General features: G+C 39.9%; 1 protein-coding gene across 4 annotated transcripts in view; it reads right to left on the bottom strand.

Moving 5' to 3' along the window:
* FMNL2 (formin like 2) overlaps positions 1 to 18,438 on the bottom strand; it is a gene marked incomplete at both ends in the record, with an annotated part of 274,318 nt that overhangs the window by 16,548 nt on the left and 239,332 nt on the right. For all 4 annotated transcript variants that reach the window (XM_084238495.1, XM_084238497.1, XM_084238496.1 and 1 more), the window contains 10 exons: positions 74 to 154; positions 484 to 552; positions 1,839 to 2,073; positions 3,561 to 3,763; positions 4,368 to 4,492; positions 9,526 to 9,738; positions 10,060 to 10,372; positions 12,041 to 12,142; positions 13,909 to 14,058; positions 16,919 to 17,029. In XM_084238495.1, the coding sequence (XP_084094621.1) occupies positions 74 to 154; positions 484 to 552; positions 1,839 to 2,073; positions 3,561 to 3,763; positions 4,368 to 4,492; positions 9,526 to 9,738; positions 10,060 to 10,372; positions 12,041 to 12,142; positions 13,909 to 14,058; positions 16,919 to 17,029 (1,602 nt within the window). The remainder of the gene's footprint in view (positions 1 to 73; positions 155 to 483; positions 553 to 1,838; positions 2,074 to 3,560; positions 3,764 to 4,367; positions 4,493 to 9,525; positions 9,739 to 10,059; positions 10,373 to 12,040; positions 12,143 to 13,908; positions 14,059 to 16,918; positions 17,030 to 18,438) is intronic.

The raw sequence follows: 18,438 nt of genomic DNA, 5'->3' as shown, positions 1-18,438 counted from the left end.
TCCACCCAGGGCTTAATCTTTGTCAGCTGCCTTGTCCCTCACAGAGTTCTTATGTTTCTTTAAGTCCACTCACCAGATCTAAACTCTGAAGTTTAAATCCATAAACAGCTCCTCGTTTACTACTATTCATATAGTTTCCAAGGGCCAAAATGATCTGTGAAAAAAAGAAGTTCATCAATAGAGCATCCAAGACCCAAATAAGGGATCAGGATAAAAACTAATTATAATAAAGTAAAAATCAAAATCAACAGGCAACTATAAACCAGAGACATACTACAGGGGGAGAAGGGAGTAGGATCAAAACAAAGGTGGTGGGAATTTTATGGGGACTGTATGGAAATGCATACATTGTACAAAAATGAAAAATGATGTAAAAAATATATAAAATAAACAAAAATAGAGCATCCAGGCATTCCCAGTTAGAGAAATGCTGCCAATAAGTCAGTGCCTTCCATACATGTTTAAAAGGAAAATTTCACTTGCCTCCAGAATTTTCTTGAGTTTTTGGGATGACTTTATCGAAACAGATGCAGCTATAATTGAGTGCAGTTGCTAGATTCCAGGCAAAGGAAGGAAGGGGAGGAAAAGACATGTTAAAAATGAGAAACTAATTGGAAACTAAAAATTAACACAGAAGAAAATAGGCTGGCATTTAGACTTCAAGTTTGAATGCTGATACCATTACTTCTAAACACAATATATTTAAGTCGTCCTACTAAGTAACCCCACTGGTGCATGCAAGCTTTTCTCTAAAAAGGCATTCACTATAAGAAATAATGTCAGAAGTACTTATCACAAAGTTAGGAGTCAACATCATCTTCTAGCAGAACTCAGTTCCCTGCTATGACTCTTCATTAAGTCATACAATTTATATTTTTAAATTCAAGAATGAAAACAAAATGAAACAACAAAGGAATATAATCATCCTCCAGTTTTCTCAGGAAATGTTTTGAACAGACATGGCATTATAATTAGTAATTAACATAAGCTTATTTAGAATTAGAACTGGTAAAAAAACTTTCATAATACTCATAATGCAGTATCAGAATAGCGAAAAGAACAAGAGATGGCTGGCTATTATCGCTTTATCACCACAGTGTGCTGCAACAAACTTCCAAGGAAGAGAGTAAATTTAATGTTTCCAGTGAAAACCAGTTAAGTCTTTTGACTAAAGATATGGGATTATTTATTATTTTTAAAAATGAAAATCACATTTCAGTCTTGCCAATCCAACCAGAGAACTGGTATCTTCAGGAGAAGACAAAGTTTGAGAAAATGTTTTTCCTGTCCCATACTGAAGTACTGTTCGAAAGGCAAAGGACACAAAAAATGGCATTTTCTAGGGAAAGCAGCAACACAGAATCTCAACCATTTTCAAATTTACTTGGCATACTTATTATGAAAAAGGTGGCCAAAATAAAAATGTAATCGAGAAAGTTCGGGAAGGGAGTCTTTAAAGCCCATGTCACCAGGCCTCCCTGGTGGCCTAGAGGTTAAGTCTCAGTGCTATCACCGCTACCACCTGAGTTCCATCCCTGGCCAGGGAGCTAACCCACACATGGCACAGCTGACCTCTCCTGTCTTGCCCACTGCTCCCCCTAGTACTGTATTTCAGTAAATCCTCCTGTTCTGCTCACCACTCTGTCTCTGATGAATCCTCTCACCCCCTGCACCTCTGGCCTACACCCCAATTCTTCTAGGCAAAATAAATAAAACTTAAAAAAAAAAAAAAAAAAGCCCATGCTACCAGTACAATTCTACAAGAGCCTTAAAAGAACAGTAAGAAGCCCCTACATCTCTTTGGATGTCCTCCCTCCTGCCCGAGTTAATTCACTCACAGGAGTCAGCATCTGAATACTTTCAGCAAAGTTGCCAATGAAGGCCATGATGGTCATCTTCTGCATGAGCCTCTCGATTTTGCTGAACTGCATCATGAAGCGATCTTCATCTGACAGGTTCTCCAGGGGCTTCCTTTCCCGCTCATAGAGCCGGAGCACTTTCACTTCATTTTCAGTTGGCAAGAACCTCATCAGGCACTCTACAAAGTCTACAGGCAGTGTCTTCAAGTCAAATCTAAAGACAGATGTGGACCTGTCAGTGTTCAAGAGAAAACCTATCCTTTCACAACACCTCCACCTGGTCCATCTCATGAAGCACCAGTTCACTAGGTTGACCATGTCTATAGCTGGATTGTTAGGACACCCCTGGCACTGGCTCCTGACTATGCATCAAGTACCTCATTGGCCCTTGCTGAAAACTGGACCAATCACAACCTCTGTGCACAGCTATTAGGCTACTAGTATAGTTCTAAGCCTCTAGAAATCAACTGTAAGTAGGAAGAGGAGGCAGGAGGAAGGCTGAAACATCTGATGGATAAATGATTCAAGAACATGCTAATTAAAGACATTTATATTATACACACATTACAGAATACCCATGACTCTACAAATTATTTCAATTAAACCAAAAGTCTGGGATACTTTTTCTTTAGGGAAAAATGCCCCCAAATGCCTGTACTATATATGATGGTGTTGCTTAAATTTAGCATACATCCTTTAAAGGAGAACCGGGTCTTTGCAGATGAATGCTCAATTTGATAAATCTCTATTTTATTCTCTGCACAATTTTGTTCAGCAAAATAATACAACTATATTTAACCATCATGACAAACAAATATAAAAAGATTAAAAACCAGAATGCATGTCAGATTTCAACATTAAGAAACAGAATATTCTCTATGAGGCACTTGACGATTAGATTATAACCCTGGCTGAGGACATGAAATTGAACAAATGAATCACAGGGTCAATATTCCTGTAAAAATCTATGCTCAAAATTTTATGAAATAACTAAGTTTACAATGAATTAAACACCAAAACATCTAATTCTTATAGTATCTGAAAGTCATCTTGACCCCAAAAGAGATTCTTCTATAAAATAAGTAAAACCAATGCCTTTTCTACAGTTTAAGAATTAAAAAGAACTGAACTTAGCTTAAAATGTCCTGAAAGTGCTAAGAGCAACAGAAATCACATTCCTATTGTTAGGAACTAAAATATGCATCTGTATCATATTTGCATCTGGCATTGAAATGTATCATTCCACAAATGCCATCAAATTTATATGTAACAAATCTGGACAAAATTCAGATACTCCAGAGAAAACTAACATTTCCTCCCTTTTCTTGGCATCTGCAATAGTCCATTCAACTTTCCTATTTTTTTGTAAGTCTTGCTGTAGGCCGAGATAAGAAAGCAGACCAAGATAATAAATGTCACAATCCAGCTGTTACTCTTCTAAAACGATAAATTACTCATTCTAACATAGCACTCGTGAGGGGAACTCCTGGTACACCTGTGTGTTAGCATTTTATTCAGCTCTGAAGTCACACTTAGGAAAGAGAGGGAATACCTGATGTGTGGATATCAAGGATGGCTCCATCTTTTATCTTAGATCTTGCCCGACTATTGAAATACTTCCTTTATATATCAATTTATAATTTTCCTATTCTCCTTTTTATCCTAAATTTACTAGAATTTCCCAGAACCCCCTTAACTTACACATGAATAGCTTTACATATTTCATCTGCAGTCTTTCCAGCTTTCCTTAAAGTTATGGCAAGATTTTTGGCTCTATTTGCTTCTAGTAATGTCACTTTGTTTGACCCCTTCTGTGTTATCTTCTGTTTGCTCGAAGAAAGATCAATGGCAGGACCTTGGGCTTTTGTTTTAAATATTTCCTCAAATTCATCCACATTTAAATCCTGGAGTAGAAAGATTTGAAACAGGCAAACTGGATTATACGTAAAAATTTTAAGAGAGTAAGTCATCTTTTAGACGTCAAATCACTAGCTTTTCCTATTCGACACTTGTCTTTAACTGTGGCTTGCTTCTTCCTATCTAAAGAACAAATAACACCACATACACACACGTGCATGTTCTGAAATCTGATTCCAACCAATCAAATGCCTTTCAATAATTAGTCTGCATGGATGACTACCACAGACTAAAATAGCTATCACTCCAGCTAGAGAGTGTGAATATTAGATCCCTATTCACTTACAATTCAACAAAGGGTTTTTATACTCTTTGATAAATTAAAGGCAGGGATTATATCTGATACATGTTTTGTGGTATCCACTGAAGACACTCAAAACTATTCCATTTCAGCATAACTTTTTAAACATAATTTTATAACACCTTACAAAATAGTGTCCAATTTTAGTCTTTGATATTTAAATCCATCCATTTTTCTTTACATCAGGATACTAAACATACTAGCCCTTAACTGCTCAAATTCCCAGATCAACATTTTGGCTTCTCTGCACAGAGAACATCCCTCAATTCCAACCAGTGAAAGAAAGATACCTCCAAAATTCGTTCATCATCAATTTCATTGAAGACTGTGCCATTGATCTGATTTGGCTTCAGAGCAACCCAGTTAAAAACCGGCATTCTGAACTTCGTCTTGATTGGCTTCTTAATTTTCACAGCTACAAAGGTCAGACAGATGAAATTAAGATCACACCAAGACCAGGTGACCCTTCATCAATAATCAGAGAACAATCCTTGCAGATGACACTTTAACACTGGAGGAAGACTAGCAAGAGGCGCCCAAGAGTTCTTAAATATGGAAAATATCACAGATAGCTTTGGGCAAAGCAATCTGAGGTAATCATTTGGTTGATGGACACAATTTTAACAACTTTGTGTTAAAGTTGTCCAAGGGCCAAGGATTGACTTGTTTTTCTAATGCAGACATCTGTTTTCCTAATGCATTCAGTTGCAGTGTTAGGTCAATGATGAGAACAAATAAAGTGCTGGGGAACAAAAATTATTAGCAAGTTATTAGGTAGCAGACAGGGCATTATCTGTGTGACTTAGTTTGACATGGACGAGCATGAGCTGAATATTAACATCCTAAATTCTTGCTTCCAGGACACATAATTCCAAACAAATCTTAAAAGATGATCAGAGACTTCAGAGAGTGGCTGTCTAAACCACCAGGAATGTAGCATCAAGAAGGCTGACTTTCAGCCAGAGCAATACATTCCTGTGGATGATTTCGATAATGGGTTGGCGACATAGTTATTGCAGACTAAGGGCTATGAATGGCCCAGAATAGAAAACATTTCAGACAACAGAAGAGGTACTTAAAAATATCAGGAAGTTGCATAGCTTTTCAAGAATGGTCACAGTGCCTTCTCATTTTTAAAAGCAGGTTCTCCATAGGCGTCAACTATGTGCGATTGGACGGCATCGATGAGCCCATTAAAAACACCTCTTAATATACAGGGAGGGGAGCTCTCTCTTAGAGGTGAAGTTGGGGGGGGGTGAGTTTCAATTCCTCTTATTTTTGAGAAATGAGCTTATAAAGGTAATTCATTAAAAATTCCATATATTAGATATATATATATATATATCAGAAAGGAGTCTTTCCAAACCATTCAGCTATATGTAGTCACCTTCCTGTACAAGCATGCCCACCACACTGCCAGCGTTCTCAATATTTGCCATCACTCACAAAGGAAAAAGAACTTTAGTGCAAAAAAAAAATATATTCAACATATTACTGGGTTTTTACCTGGCTGCCTGCTTCGGTGGGACGTAAGTAAAAAAGTCAGACAGTGCCTCTCATTCCTCCAGAGTTACAAAGGCCATCTAAGCAGCAGGAATGTCATCTGATCAATCCACACAAAAGCATGCAGGAACACAGAAACAAAGCTTTTGCCAAACCAGGCCTTACCACCACCAAATGTGACACCTCAGTGCCCACTACCCAAGCATGTAAGATGGCCTGTTACACTTCATTTTTTGCCTATTCTTCCCAGGAAAACCCACGTCATCAGAGGAACAAAGGAACGGACTTCCCTCCAGTCTGGTGCTGCAGCAGTGTTGAGGGAGAACTGCGCAGGGACCTTTTCATGATTTGTGGTGACAGCTCAGTGACATTTGGCCTCTACCATCTCTAAGCAGACACTGCAAGCCTCGGGAGGTCACTAGAAGTCATGCCATGTGTAGTTCCCCTACTTGTAAGTCTTTAGGAAGATTAGGAATAAGCCTGCGATCAGAGTCCAAACAGGAAAGTTCTCTTCAGAAAGGTTTTCCTGAATCTACCTGAGTAGGTGGAGTGGGGGTGAAGAGGAGAGGTTTATATGTTCAAGCCAAAGTGGTAGCTCTGGGCAAGTGGGTGCTCCATATAGAGCAGGGGACCATTAAAAGGAGAGGGAGTGTCAGCAGCTGCTCCTTGCTCTGTGGAGGAGCTCACCCATTCTCCTCAGAATAAATCTAAACTCCTTCTGTAGTTCAGGCTTTAAATCCAACAACAAAATTAAAAGAAACAAACTCTCCTTTTCCCAAGTGGAAAGGAATGTGGCATATGGAATCCAGGATGTCTGTTTCAAGGGTCCTAGTCTCTTCTACACATTCAACTAAAATGTGTGTGGGCAAACCTGGATTAACAGTCAGCCAACACCATGACTTCCCAGACACCAAGTCAAAATGCAATGGATTCAGGATAAGATGGAGTAGACAGATGTCAAAGCACAGTGTGACCAACAAGGACACATGGCAAATACGCAATGCACTCAGTGAGGAGCCACCTACAGAAAAGCTTGATGGGCCCATCTTTTGTGGAAGCAGAAAAAACAGAGGAAATACAAAAAAAATTAGACATTGTTAGAGTCAAGTGGCTCAGTAGTTCACGCATGCTTAACATAGAATTTCATGCTTCTCGAAAACATTTCATCAGGCAACACAGAGCCAAAAATCCATTTCCATTAAGGCCTGTCATGAAGACTAGCTTATCATTATTTGTTTAATAATGCTTTTCAGAAGAGGGGAAGGAAAAAAATATTATTACAGCCATTCCAAAGAACCATATTAAAACTGTGTTGAATACTCCATACAATCTGAACAATTTTTTAATAAAAAAGAATCAGCCCAAGTTCAAATTCCCATTGTGAAGTTCCAAAGCACATTCTTCCAAAGAGACAGCAGAATGTCCAGTGTTCACAGATGACCTAACTAGGAAAAGGAAATTACACCCAATCTATCACAGGTTGGAGGAACTAAGCTTTACCATTCAAGTACCCATTTCACTACTGATATTTTCTCTATAAAACGCAAAAACATGATAAACTAGACCAACTTAAGGGACCTTGCCCTAGACCCTTGTCTCAGCCCCCAAGAACACACTCCACTCGCTCTCCGCCTGTTTGCTCATTATGTTGCCTGCGAATCCAAGGGCCTATTAACATCATAGGTTTCCAACTTCCCAGAGGCCTTGCAATAGCATCTCAGTTTTACCTCTTGGCTGTACTGGGACATCCTGATTCTGTCTGGCCTCTTGTTCCAGAGAGAGACAGTTACTGAACACACTGGCAAAACATCTCATAAAATGGGTTACAACCGCTAAGTATTTACAGTCAAATTAAGGATGACTAATGAAGATTAAAGGCTGTGAAGAAATTGCCTGATCTCAAGCTTTAAAAGACTCAGAAGGCCTTGTAATCCTTACATGTTACAAAACAAAGTATCTTGTAATTAATGGACACTTCAGGCACTGAAAGAGAGGTTCTTCGGTCCCACATACAATCCTCTGATTTGCCTAAGACAGAAAGGGAACAACTTGCAAATGCAGCCGCACTGGAAGGAGCAGCCCGTGATCAGCTGAAAACGGGGTTCTACAATGTAAAAGTGAGTAAGCCACAGAACCAACTACCTTGTAAAGTAGTAGGAAGAGGTCAGGCAAAAAAAGCAGAGTGGACAAGACAGCTTCAGAAGGGAGCCCTGGCCCAACACACCTAGGCCCTCATTCTCCCCAGGCAGACCTCAATCCCACTTTAGGGCTCAGTGAAGGCAGGTGGAAGCTGAATGACACGTTAGATTGTGCCCGAGAGAAAGGAAGCAGAACCAGACAATACACATCACAGTGGACACATCTCACAGTGACTGCTCTAAGGGGGACAGCAAGGAAAGCCTCATCGGTGAGCCCAGCACACAGGACAATGACTGATTTTCACACTCAGTCACTAAAAACAGCCTGGTGATGGAACACATTCCTGGGGCTTCTTAAATGAGGCTTTTTTGTTTGCTTATATTCCAAAACCCAATAGTTCCATAATGACACTCTTCCAACTTTTGTACTTCAGAAAGCCTCATCGGTGAGCCCAGCACACAGGACAATGACTGATTTTCACACTCAGTCACTAAAAACAGCCTGGTGATGGAACACATTCCTGGGGCTTCTTAAATGAGGCTTTTTTGTTTGCTTATATTCCAAAACCCAATAGTTCCATAATGACACTCTTCCAACTTTTGTACTTCAGAAGCAGTAAAGGTTCTAGAAATAAGTGGTAGATGCAGGAGACCTTGCAAGGTAGAGATAAATCACTGCTTTTACAGTGAACAATACTTTGAATGGCACCTTGCGTGTTTCTTTTGACAGGTTCATAGAAGTTGGGGTGGAAGTAAATGCCTCAGATTTGATGTGAATTAAGCAAGGATGGCTTTCTGGACAGAAAAGGTCTTCAGTCACAAAGATGAATTTGCCTTAATGATGGGCCAATAGAGCTGCTAATGGGAAATTCAAAGGGATGAAGCTGGGAAAGACTTTAAAACAAAGACTGATTTTCTGACTTTGGGGAAAAGTCTCAGCGCTACTGCAGCCTTGGAAATGGAGACCATTGACAAGGTAATTCTTCACTGGAAATGAAGAGTCTGCATGGAGGGGGCAGGATTAGCTAGTGTCACAGAGATGGCACAGCAAAGCTCAGAGCAATTCTAGATGCCAGGGAAGCACTCCATGACTGCAATGGTGGCTTGAAGGATTTTAGAAGAGTCAACATTCATTTCCATGAGTTAAAAATAAAAACTTGTATTTTAAGACATCCGAGTAACTCTCTTCCTCTCATACCACACCTACCCCGTTTTATTTCTGGTGAGGAAAGGATGCGGCCTTCTATCTCCTGCTTAGCAGGAAAACAAAATGCATTAATTCCTGGCTGGAGATACTGCTCTTGGTCACATTTGCCCTTGAAGAAAATTCCACTCCAGTGAATTTTGATGTCCTCAAATACTCAGAAGAAATGCTTTGAAGCCTACAGCAGGTAATTCCACAGTAAGGCAGGAGATTTTCCCCTTTAGGGAATAACATCACAAATAGCTCCCCAAAAGAGTCAGAAGCACTCTGTGTGAGAGCCTTGACAACTACAGATGTCAGGAACACGTGACACATCTTGATTCCTAAGCAGGGAACTTATCTCTCTCCCTTCTCTAGGTGGGAAGACAGTGTGAGATCAGAACTTCCTGGCAGGGAGAGTGGAAAGGGCTACTCAGAGAAAAATGTCTACTGTACATGACAAATTCTTCTTCACTGCTACATTAACAGGAATGCTGTTATATAAAAAGCAGGTACCTGTTATTCATGAGACCTGGACATTCAAAAAATGGCTTTAACCCTTCTGAGGTAAATCAAGTAAGTATTTTTTACACAAGTACCTGGATTTTAAGTCTGTGCTCTTACCTGCTAATCCTGAGTTGAAAACCACTGTGGGCGAAGATGTTCCAGGCAGTGGGGGTGCAGAGGGAGGAGGGGGGGGTGGCAGAGGAGGTGCTGGCACAGTCTCAGCTGCAGGACCAGGGAGAGGAGGAGGAGGCGGTGGAGGTGGTGGGGGTGGTGGGGGAGGTGGGGGAGGAGGAGGTGGTGGCATCGGTGGTGTTACTGGACCATTTTGCACTAGCAAAGAGAAAAAACACACTGCGTTGAAAATGGGAATGGCTCTTCCTGCAATATGTCACATGCATCTAAAGTGTGCATAAACGAAACACTGAAAAGGACAATGGATTTTTTTCAAAGGCTAAAATTTTCTCATTTACAAATAGGGACTATACTGCAACCTATATGAAATGAAGATTTATAACCTTAACCGCAAGAAGCAAATGTTCTTAAAATCAATCAATAAAAGAACATGACAACAAAAGCAGACAAAGGACGTGACTGGAGATGGGGTAAAAGAAGAAATACAAATATCCAAATACCAGCTCAGACTCTTCTCACCTGCTTCAGGTGCATCTGACGACAGAGGTAGTGGTGGGGGAGGAGGGAGCAAAGGTCCTGAGGAGGCAGCCCCCGTTATTGGTCCCACAAAGTTACCCACTGCCACCTCTGACCCCGTGGACAATGTGCCAGAAGCCACAACTGGCAGAATGGCGATGTCCCCATCCCCCTTCTTCTGAATTTTAATGGTCCCTTGTTTCTCCAGTTCATGAATCTTTTTTTCCAGGGTAGACTGTCTTTGAATGGCTTCTTCTTTTTCCTTGACCATTTTCCGTAGTGTGTGAACCTGGGTGTTTGCATCTTTGTAGATTTCCTACAAAAGAGTCAATGGTCAAGAGTTTGTCTTCGCAAGACAGTTGTATCTATTACCATCAGACTGTAATGGAGGATAAAGAACCCACCAAAATAGGAATAGGAATATTCACATAAATAGAGATTTCATGGAACTCAGACAGACCTATTAAGTCCCATTAATTAGCAATTACTCACTGATAATGCCTGTAATATAGTCTGATGGTCTGACAATTATTGCTGTTAATGTAGTTAGCTAATTTTCCTTGCAGATGGAGAGGGACAGGCAGAGATGACCCAAAAAATAATATTATAGTTGATTTTGGAATATGCTGAGGGTATTCCAGTGGTGTGGCAAGTATTTCTTTCACTGATTTTGAAATTCACTTGTAACTCCTACATATATATTAGCTGAAAGTAGACAAAATAGCTCTAAGTCAGACTTGGAGAGAAGTCAGCCTGGGATTAAAAATCTGCAAAGCATGGAATAATCTACTCTTCAGTAACCAGGGGCTGACTGTCTTCAATGGATTACTCTGGCCCTGACAGTGCCCTTTGACCAAGCTCGGGACAGCAATTGTAATATTTTCCTTTCAGTAATTCAGTTAACAAAACAGTCCAATGCTTCACTCCACTAATTACTTATTTCTGTCTGGGTTTTTAGCAGGAAACAAAGAAGTTGTAATTTTCAATTCAAAGGCTGTCCCGGTTCCTTTTAGAAGGGGCCCGCGGAGGTTCCAACGAAAGGGTTTTATGGAACTTGCTTGCGGGGCCTTGTACATGTGATCTCTCACCACAAAACTCCAGCAGGCAGGGAAACATTCTTCACACCCTGTCTATTATTAATAATCTGAGAGTCTGAACTTGAATTGAGTCCATATGCTACAATTTTGACTCATTGGTGTGCCAGAATGTAAATTTCCTAGAGTTAACTATAGGGCATGTCAGAATATCAAGCAACACACGCAGACATGATAACCATCACATAAAATGTGCCATTTCATTAACGGTGGTGTAAAGGCAAGCCATTTCCCTGAAAGTGCCCTAGGCACTTTGGTGCTTTTATGCTCTGTATAGCTCCAAGCACATGGATGGCACTCCATAAATACCTGACACTTAAGGTAAAACAATGCTAAGGCAAATAAAATACCCAGGGTCTTGTGATAAAAAAGCAGACTGGTTTTGTTTTGTCCTCCCCCCTCCCTTCTTCCCCCCACCCCCCCACCCCCACTTTTTTTTTTTTGGTGAATGCCCTTAGGTCTCGCCTGTGCTGAGATTCCATCATTTCCATTGAACTACCAAATCTGGTTTCAAGTAGAAGCAAAGCAAAGAAATACAAAGAAGCTCAAGTCTTAATAAAAATAAATAAGTGGTATGAATTAAATCCATGCGGCTTTGATTTTCAACCAAATGGGTGATCCACAGAATAAACCCTGACTCATGTAGATGGGAAAATATTACTGCTCCCAAAACCTGTGATAAGGAAATCCTGAAGCTCCAGCATTTGATGACACACACAGATATATACATACCCTAATTATATGTACTTTTTATCTGAGTATCACCTCTAAACTGGTCTCATGAATAGGCTGCATCGATGCATTGTTCTGAACATGTTCCTGCTCCCCTAGATGACGCGGGAGCACTGCCCTAGGAGGCCCAGCTAGAGTAGATGTCAGGTCACACTTACTCGAACAACATCCAGCTCCTTGTTCCTCTGCATGAGCTGCTTTTCCAGTTCCACAATCTTGGACATGGCTTCATTCTCTGTATCTTGCAGTTTTTCAGACAACTGTAAAGTTTTGGAAAGGAAGCTGTGTCACAACATGGGATCAATCTGATCAGGTTCGTGATTCTCAGAAAATGGTCTCAAAGATCATTAGGGTCCCTCAGAGTCCTACATGTGTTCCGCAAGATGCTTTCTAGAACTGTTAATATTCATAATACGGGCTCTGAATATGTGCTTTTTCTATGAGGAATTAATAATTTATACAGGACCCTTAACAAAACCCATATGTCAGCTCCTTAGTGTTTCGACATCCACAGTGTGACACTCCATTTCTACAAGAACTAGCAAGGGTGGAAAACAGAAGATGTGGGAGAAAGGAAGCCTACCTTTCTTTCCCTAAGAAAGGACTATGAGGCAAAACCTTTTGAAAACTGTTGGTCTCGTGAATTTGGTTCTGTTTCTATAGGTAGCCCACTGAAAAAAAATACTAATGCTTGTTTTGACCCAAACTATCCAAATTATAAGTCACTAGGGAGGGCTAGTTCAAATAAACAGGTGTCCTGCTACAAAAGTGGGTTATTAAGTATAACTGGCTGAGATCACCAGATCACAAGTATGCTGCTGAAGCTTCAGGAGAAAGAGACTGAGTGACATATTAGTTTCTTGTCACATAACAATGTGAACATAACCACTGGAACAACTCTGCACCAATCTGAACAACTTCTGATTTCTTACAGCTCACTGAAAACCATCAGAAGAAATCAAGGAAGCAAGGTGAGGAGGAAAAATGGAGATTTCTGCTGATTGTGTTCAGAATAGAATACAAATCTTTTGGGGAAGATAATTCCCTTCCTAAGCAGGTACCAAACACATCACTGTACCACTTATAGAGGGAACGGATCTGGTTCTCCCACTTGGGTGAACCTCAAGTCATAAACATTCCTGTTTTCAAAGTTATGAGGATAAGGGAAGAACAAAAAGCCAATTCTTTTAACTAAGAAAATTAATGAACTTTTCAAAAGGGAAAAATAATATCCCTTCGAACAGAGACAATTCATTTCACAATCAAGGGTACTGTCAATAGGAATTCATCAAAAGAAATCAGTTCTCATATGCCTCGGTGTAACGAAGCACTTCACTCTTGCAACATTCAAATAATTTTCAATAGATGAACAGTGAACAGCCTCTGAAGGCCTTTGACCCAAATTCAAGTTGGTCTGTGGAAAGAATAATCCTTCCAAGAAAAAAAAACCCCTGCTTCAACACAGAGTTGACATTACACTGAGAGGGCACCCTTCCTGAACATTATATATGGGAAAGTTTGCTGATTTTCTTGAAAATGCCTTTTGTTCATATAAATCTATTGAGAAATCAGGTAACCATAAGGCAGGAGTGGTTACCTAACTGCATCAACAAGACACTAGATCATCCTGCCCATGGGTCTGTGTGGGCACGTTTGGTAGAGGACAACTCTGACTCAGAAAAAGATACATATTTACCTGGAGCCAAATTTACATATTTGAGTTTTGAATTTTCCTCTAACAATGCCAATCATCTAACTCCACTACGTAACAAAGATGGCCAGGAGATCTGGACTCAGCAGAAAGTTAGCAGAAAAGCTAAGGCAATGCTGCAGATTCCATTGAGTTTTAAGCCATACACCTGCCTTCGTTGAAGAAGCTTAACGGCTCTGGTAGCCCTCTATCTCAAGTTGTAGCTCACTCCTAAACTCAAAAATCTATTCATTTACTGCCATAAAAACTAAAGTCTATTCTTCTTTGCACCTAGTAAAATAATTAGCAATTTTTCTTCTTCTGAAATGTAATTACATGAGAGATGTTTTCTTCCAGTTCTTCCACCCTCTCCAATGCTGCATTCTTGGTTTCAGCATCTTCCAGCAGAGCCCCCACATCAAACACATTGTCCAGATAAGCCTGAATCTGCACCTGCAGCTTGTCACTCTCGGTGTGTTTCAGCTTCTAAGAGTCAAAATCCAAAAGAAGGAGGTGTTAGCATGTTTGTGGAAGTAAAACAAATTATTACCCAAGCACTTACAAGGTTTGTCCATTCCAAAGTCTCATCTTTTCCAAGAGGTGGTTTGATACATCATCCTCCTTTTAGAGCATTATGGAGTGACTACCTAAAAGGACACCGTTAGCCTTTTAATCCCACTGTGGCAAAAGGGATTAAGTACAGCACTGTGAAGCTGTCTGCAGCCACTGCAGCATGAGTTCGATCCCCGGCTGGCCAGGGGGCTACCCACATGGAGCAGCAGACCTCTCCTGTCTCGCCCACTGCTCCCCTCAGCAGTGTACTTCAGTCAATCTGCCTGTTCTCTTCCCCACTCTGTCTTTGGTAGAATCCTCTCACCCCCCAACATCTCTGGCCTGTACCCCAGCTCTTGTACGCATAAATAAATAAATCTTTAAAAAAATAAAAGGACACTTTTAGACTATTTTTGGTGAATGAGCTCTCTCAAACAGAAACACATTTCCTCTCTAACCCTTTCTGTAGATCTATTCCTATGTAGATATGCTCTATCCTAAAACTTTTTCAAAGGGGTGAAATCAAGACAATAGAAAAATTAAAAGCAACTCTGATAGGTAGTAACAATCACAGGTAAATTGAAACTTGAGGGGTATGTGTACAGAAGAGATTGGAGTGGGTAGAACATTGCCTAGGTAGTGATGACAGTTCAGTTTGGGGAGAGGGTTAGGTAGGAGGCAGTGTATATGATTCGTGGGTTTTGGTTGGTTTTTTTTTAGCATCAACTGATAGAGTCCACCCTCCTTAAAAACTTCCCTAAGACACTGCCCCATTATCAACTTAGTCTTCCCAAAGCACAGATGAGGAAGCTTTCCCCATTCACACTAGGCACACAAAGCTAGGCACCCCAAAGAAAGTCAACTAGTTCTACAGTAAAATTAGAAGCCAAATTAACCAGTGAAACTCCCTTATGCATAAACATAATTCATGACTTCCACTGGGATCAGATGAGTGTAAAAATAATACCTAACACAATCATGATGCCTACAAACATTTGTCGAACAAATCCATTGTTATTTAACAAGGTTAGGGTTTTGTAAACTAAAGCAGAATTTATATGTTTTATGCTTAGAATAATATTCTTCTAACCACCTCTATCAGGGTATAGAAACAACAGACCAATAAGTTAAAGAAACAGGTTTCTTTTTAAATATGTTCAAGTTTTAAGAATGCCATTCCATATAATTTCTCATAAAAATGAATTTTCTCCTAGGTGTAATCTGGAATTCTACAACTTAGCTTGTTCCGAAGAGAATATATCCTATCTTAGTTTAGGAGTCAGAACTGAAAAAGATGTCTGAGTAAAGGTAATGGGGGGAAAAAAAATGGAAAGCAGCTTAGCAGGATTTTTCACAGGCGTGATAATGAGGAGGGGCACTGAGGGATGTGTTACTAACTCCCACTGTGACCTGGAGCCTGAACTGAGCACTGAGTGGTTGAGCACAGTGCTGTGAAGCTGTCTGCAGCCTCTGTAGCACAGGTTTAATTCCCAGCCGGCCAGGGAGATACCCACATGGCGTGGCAGACCTATCCTGTCTTGCCGGTGCTCCCCTCAGCAGTGCTTCCTTCTGGTCCGTCTGCCTGTTCTGCTCCCTGCTCTGCCTCTGGTGAATTATCTAACCCTCCCGCGCCTCTGGCCTGTATCCAGTTCTTGTATGTATAAATAAATCTTAAAAAAAAAAAAATCAGAAACTTACAAAAAAGAAATCTACAAACCCCCCAATTTTTATTCAAACACTGCTACCGAAAGCATGTGTGGAAAGAGGACAAACCTCTATCTCAACGCAGAAAAAACTTCTTAATACACCATTTTGTCAAAGGCATGGATGGGTCCTTAAAAGTAAAATAACTCGAGTAACTCTCTAGTGGAAATCTATGCTTTCCCTGTTTAGAGACCTAAGGCCACCAAGGGCAGATCAGCTGATCTGAAAAGCAAAGCTGTGTTCTGAGATTGCTGTCATGCAATGAACAGGGGTTACAATCTACATGAATTGGCTGGCTTCACCCCTAACAAAGATGGGCAGCTGCAGTCTGAAACATTTAAGGGAAGTCCTTTTTCATAGCTAGAAATAGAATTGAGGTCAACAATTCTGAATGCCCTATCAGTAGTGGTCTTTTAAATTCAAGTGAACCATTCCTATAGAGAAGAGAAAACAAAACTGCCTACAAGCCAAAGGTCAATGGTACATCCTATACACACTTAGGTACCGCACTTCCACTTTCACAACAATTTTCTGTCTCTTTGCTGAAGAACTACAGGGAACAGACTGAGCACTTCAGCAAAAGAGGAAGGGAAAGAGAAGCTTCAGACTCCCATCTCCAAAGAACTGAAAGTGAAACTTCTAAGCTGCAAAGACTTTTAGCAAAATTTAACAGCTACATGAAGAAGTCTCTGCTGTCCATTTCCTCACTGTATCACTCTACAGCAGACTTAGTTTGACTTTGCCTGCTCAGATGGGGTCTCCAGACAACCAAGAAAGTGAATTGCCCGACAGCCCAGACGAAGGGTGCAATGAGATTTGACACAGGCAGAATTCAAAAGCATAAAAAACCTGTAGCAAGCATATAAGAGGTTATCTAACTCTGGTACTAAAAGGCTGCAGCAGAAGACCTGCAGGAGGTGGGAAAGAAACCAGTTTCTCTGGTAAACTGCATTATATAGATTCCTTTCAACTAGCACCACAGTGGTTGCTTGCATAGGACTTGAAACATTCTTTAATCACTATGGAAGTGTATCTGCAAGGACAGGCAATAAATCAAGTCTTAAATTGGAGCCAATTTAAGAACACTTACATCCAAGTATTCATCCAGGCCTAACTTGGTAAATTCATACTGGAGGTGAACTCTGAAATTCATGTCTTCTACTGAATGGACTACAATATTAATAAACTGCATAGAAGCCACCTGAAATGAAATTGTCAATAGGTTAGACATACTCCAAACTTGTTTTCCCAGTTGAATCATACGTAGGCATATGCTTTCAATTTTACAATCTAACCTCAGTTTCATTTTCATTGGGTCTTTAAAAATATTTTATTACTTTTTAAAACTCAAGTCATAGAGGTATCATAAGATACCACTTCACATCCACTAGATGGCTATAATTAAAGAAAAAGATAATTACAAGTGTCAGGGATGTGGAAAAATCAGAACCCTCATTTATTGTTGGTGGGGATGTAAAACAGTGCAATTATTTCGAAAAGTTTCACAGACTCAAAATGTTAATTTAGAATTACCACATGACCCAGTAATTCCACTTCTATGTATATATACCCAAGAGAAATGAAAATGTGCATTCCTATAAAAACTTGTACACAAATTTTTATAGTAGCATTATTCATAAATATCAAAACATCAGGGGGAAGACCCCAATGTTCATCATCAGATGGACTTTTTAAAATATGACAGATCCCCACAATGGAATATTACCTAACAATAAAAAGGAATGAAATATCAGTACACATTATGACACAAATAAGCATAAAAACATTATGCTAGGTGACCTATATCAGTTGCATATTTGATTGCATATATGTAATTTCCATAATTTCATGTGAAATATCCAGGATGGGAAAAATCTATAGAGATAGAAAGTAGATTAGAACTTGCCTGGGACTGGGAGTTGGAAAAAAGGGCAACAATTGCTAATGGGTACAGAGATTCTTCCTGGGTCAACAAACATTCTAAATTAGATTGCAAATATACATACAACCCTGCAAATATATTAAAGATATGTAGAATCACATACTTTAGGTAGGAAAAGTAGATAATGTGTTAATTGTATCTCAGTAGTGATTTTTTTTTTAGTTTTATAGGTATATGCAATAAACTATATAAGTTATTATAGGTATACTGCAGAAAACGTTAATTATTACAAATTAAATTTAAATCACCTCTGATGACACAAGATAAACAAGTCCAAAATTTTACTATAGCCCTACCACACTAACAGGATAGTAACAGGATCCTGATCCCATCTTTTGACTTCTAATAATCAAGCAGTTCCCATTCCATAAAACTGCAATGTGCTACTTGCACTGCTTTCTCCCTACAATGGCATCCGTGGCCCAGATACCTGCCACAAGAAAACCAGTCCCCAGTTGGGTAAAAAACAGAAGGGAGTTCACCAGATATATTTTGCTTTTAATAATGACAGTTTGTTTATGGTTAAATATCTTACTAACGCCTCCTTTCTATGGTTAAGCAGGGACTCCGGCAAGAAGGTAAAATGACTGTAGGACCCAAATTCATTTTACTCTGCAAAGAGCCTTATTCTTTCTCTCTCCCCCACACCTCACTTCCTTTCTTTTTTT

This window comes from Talpa europaea (genome assembly GCF_964194135.1).
Source record: "Talpa europaea genome assembly, chromosome: 1".
Lineage (NCBI taxonomy): Eukaryota > Metazoa > Chordata > Mammalia > Eulipotyphla > Talpidae > Talpa > Talpa europaea.
The sequence above is the reverse complement of the archived record's forward strand: the minus strand, read 5'-3'. Positions and strand labels throughout refer to the sequence as shown.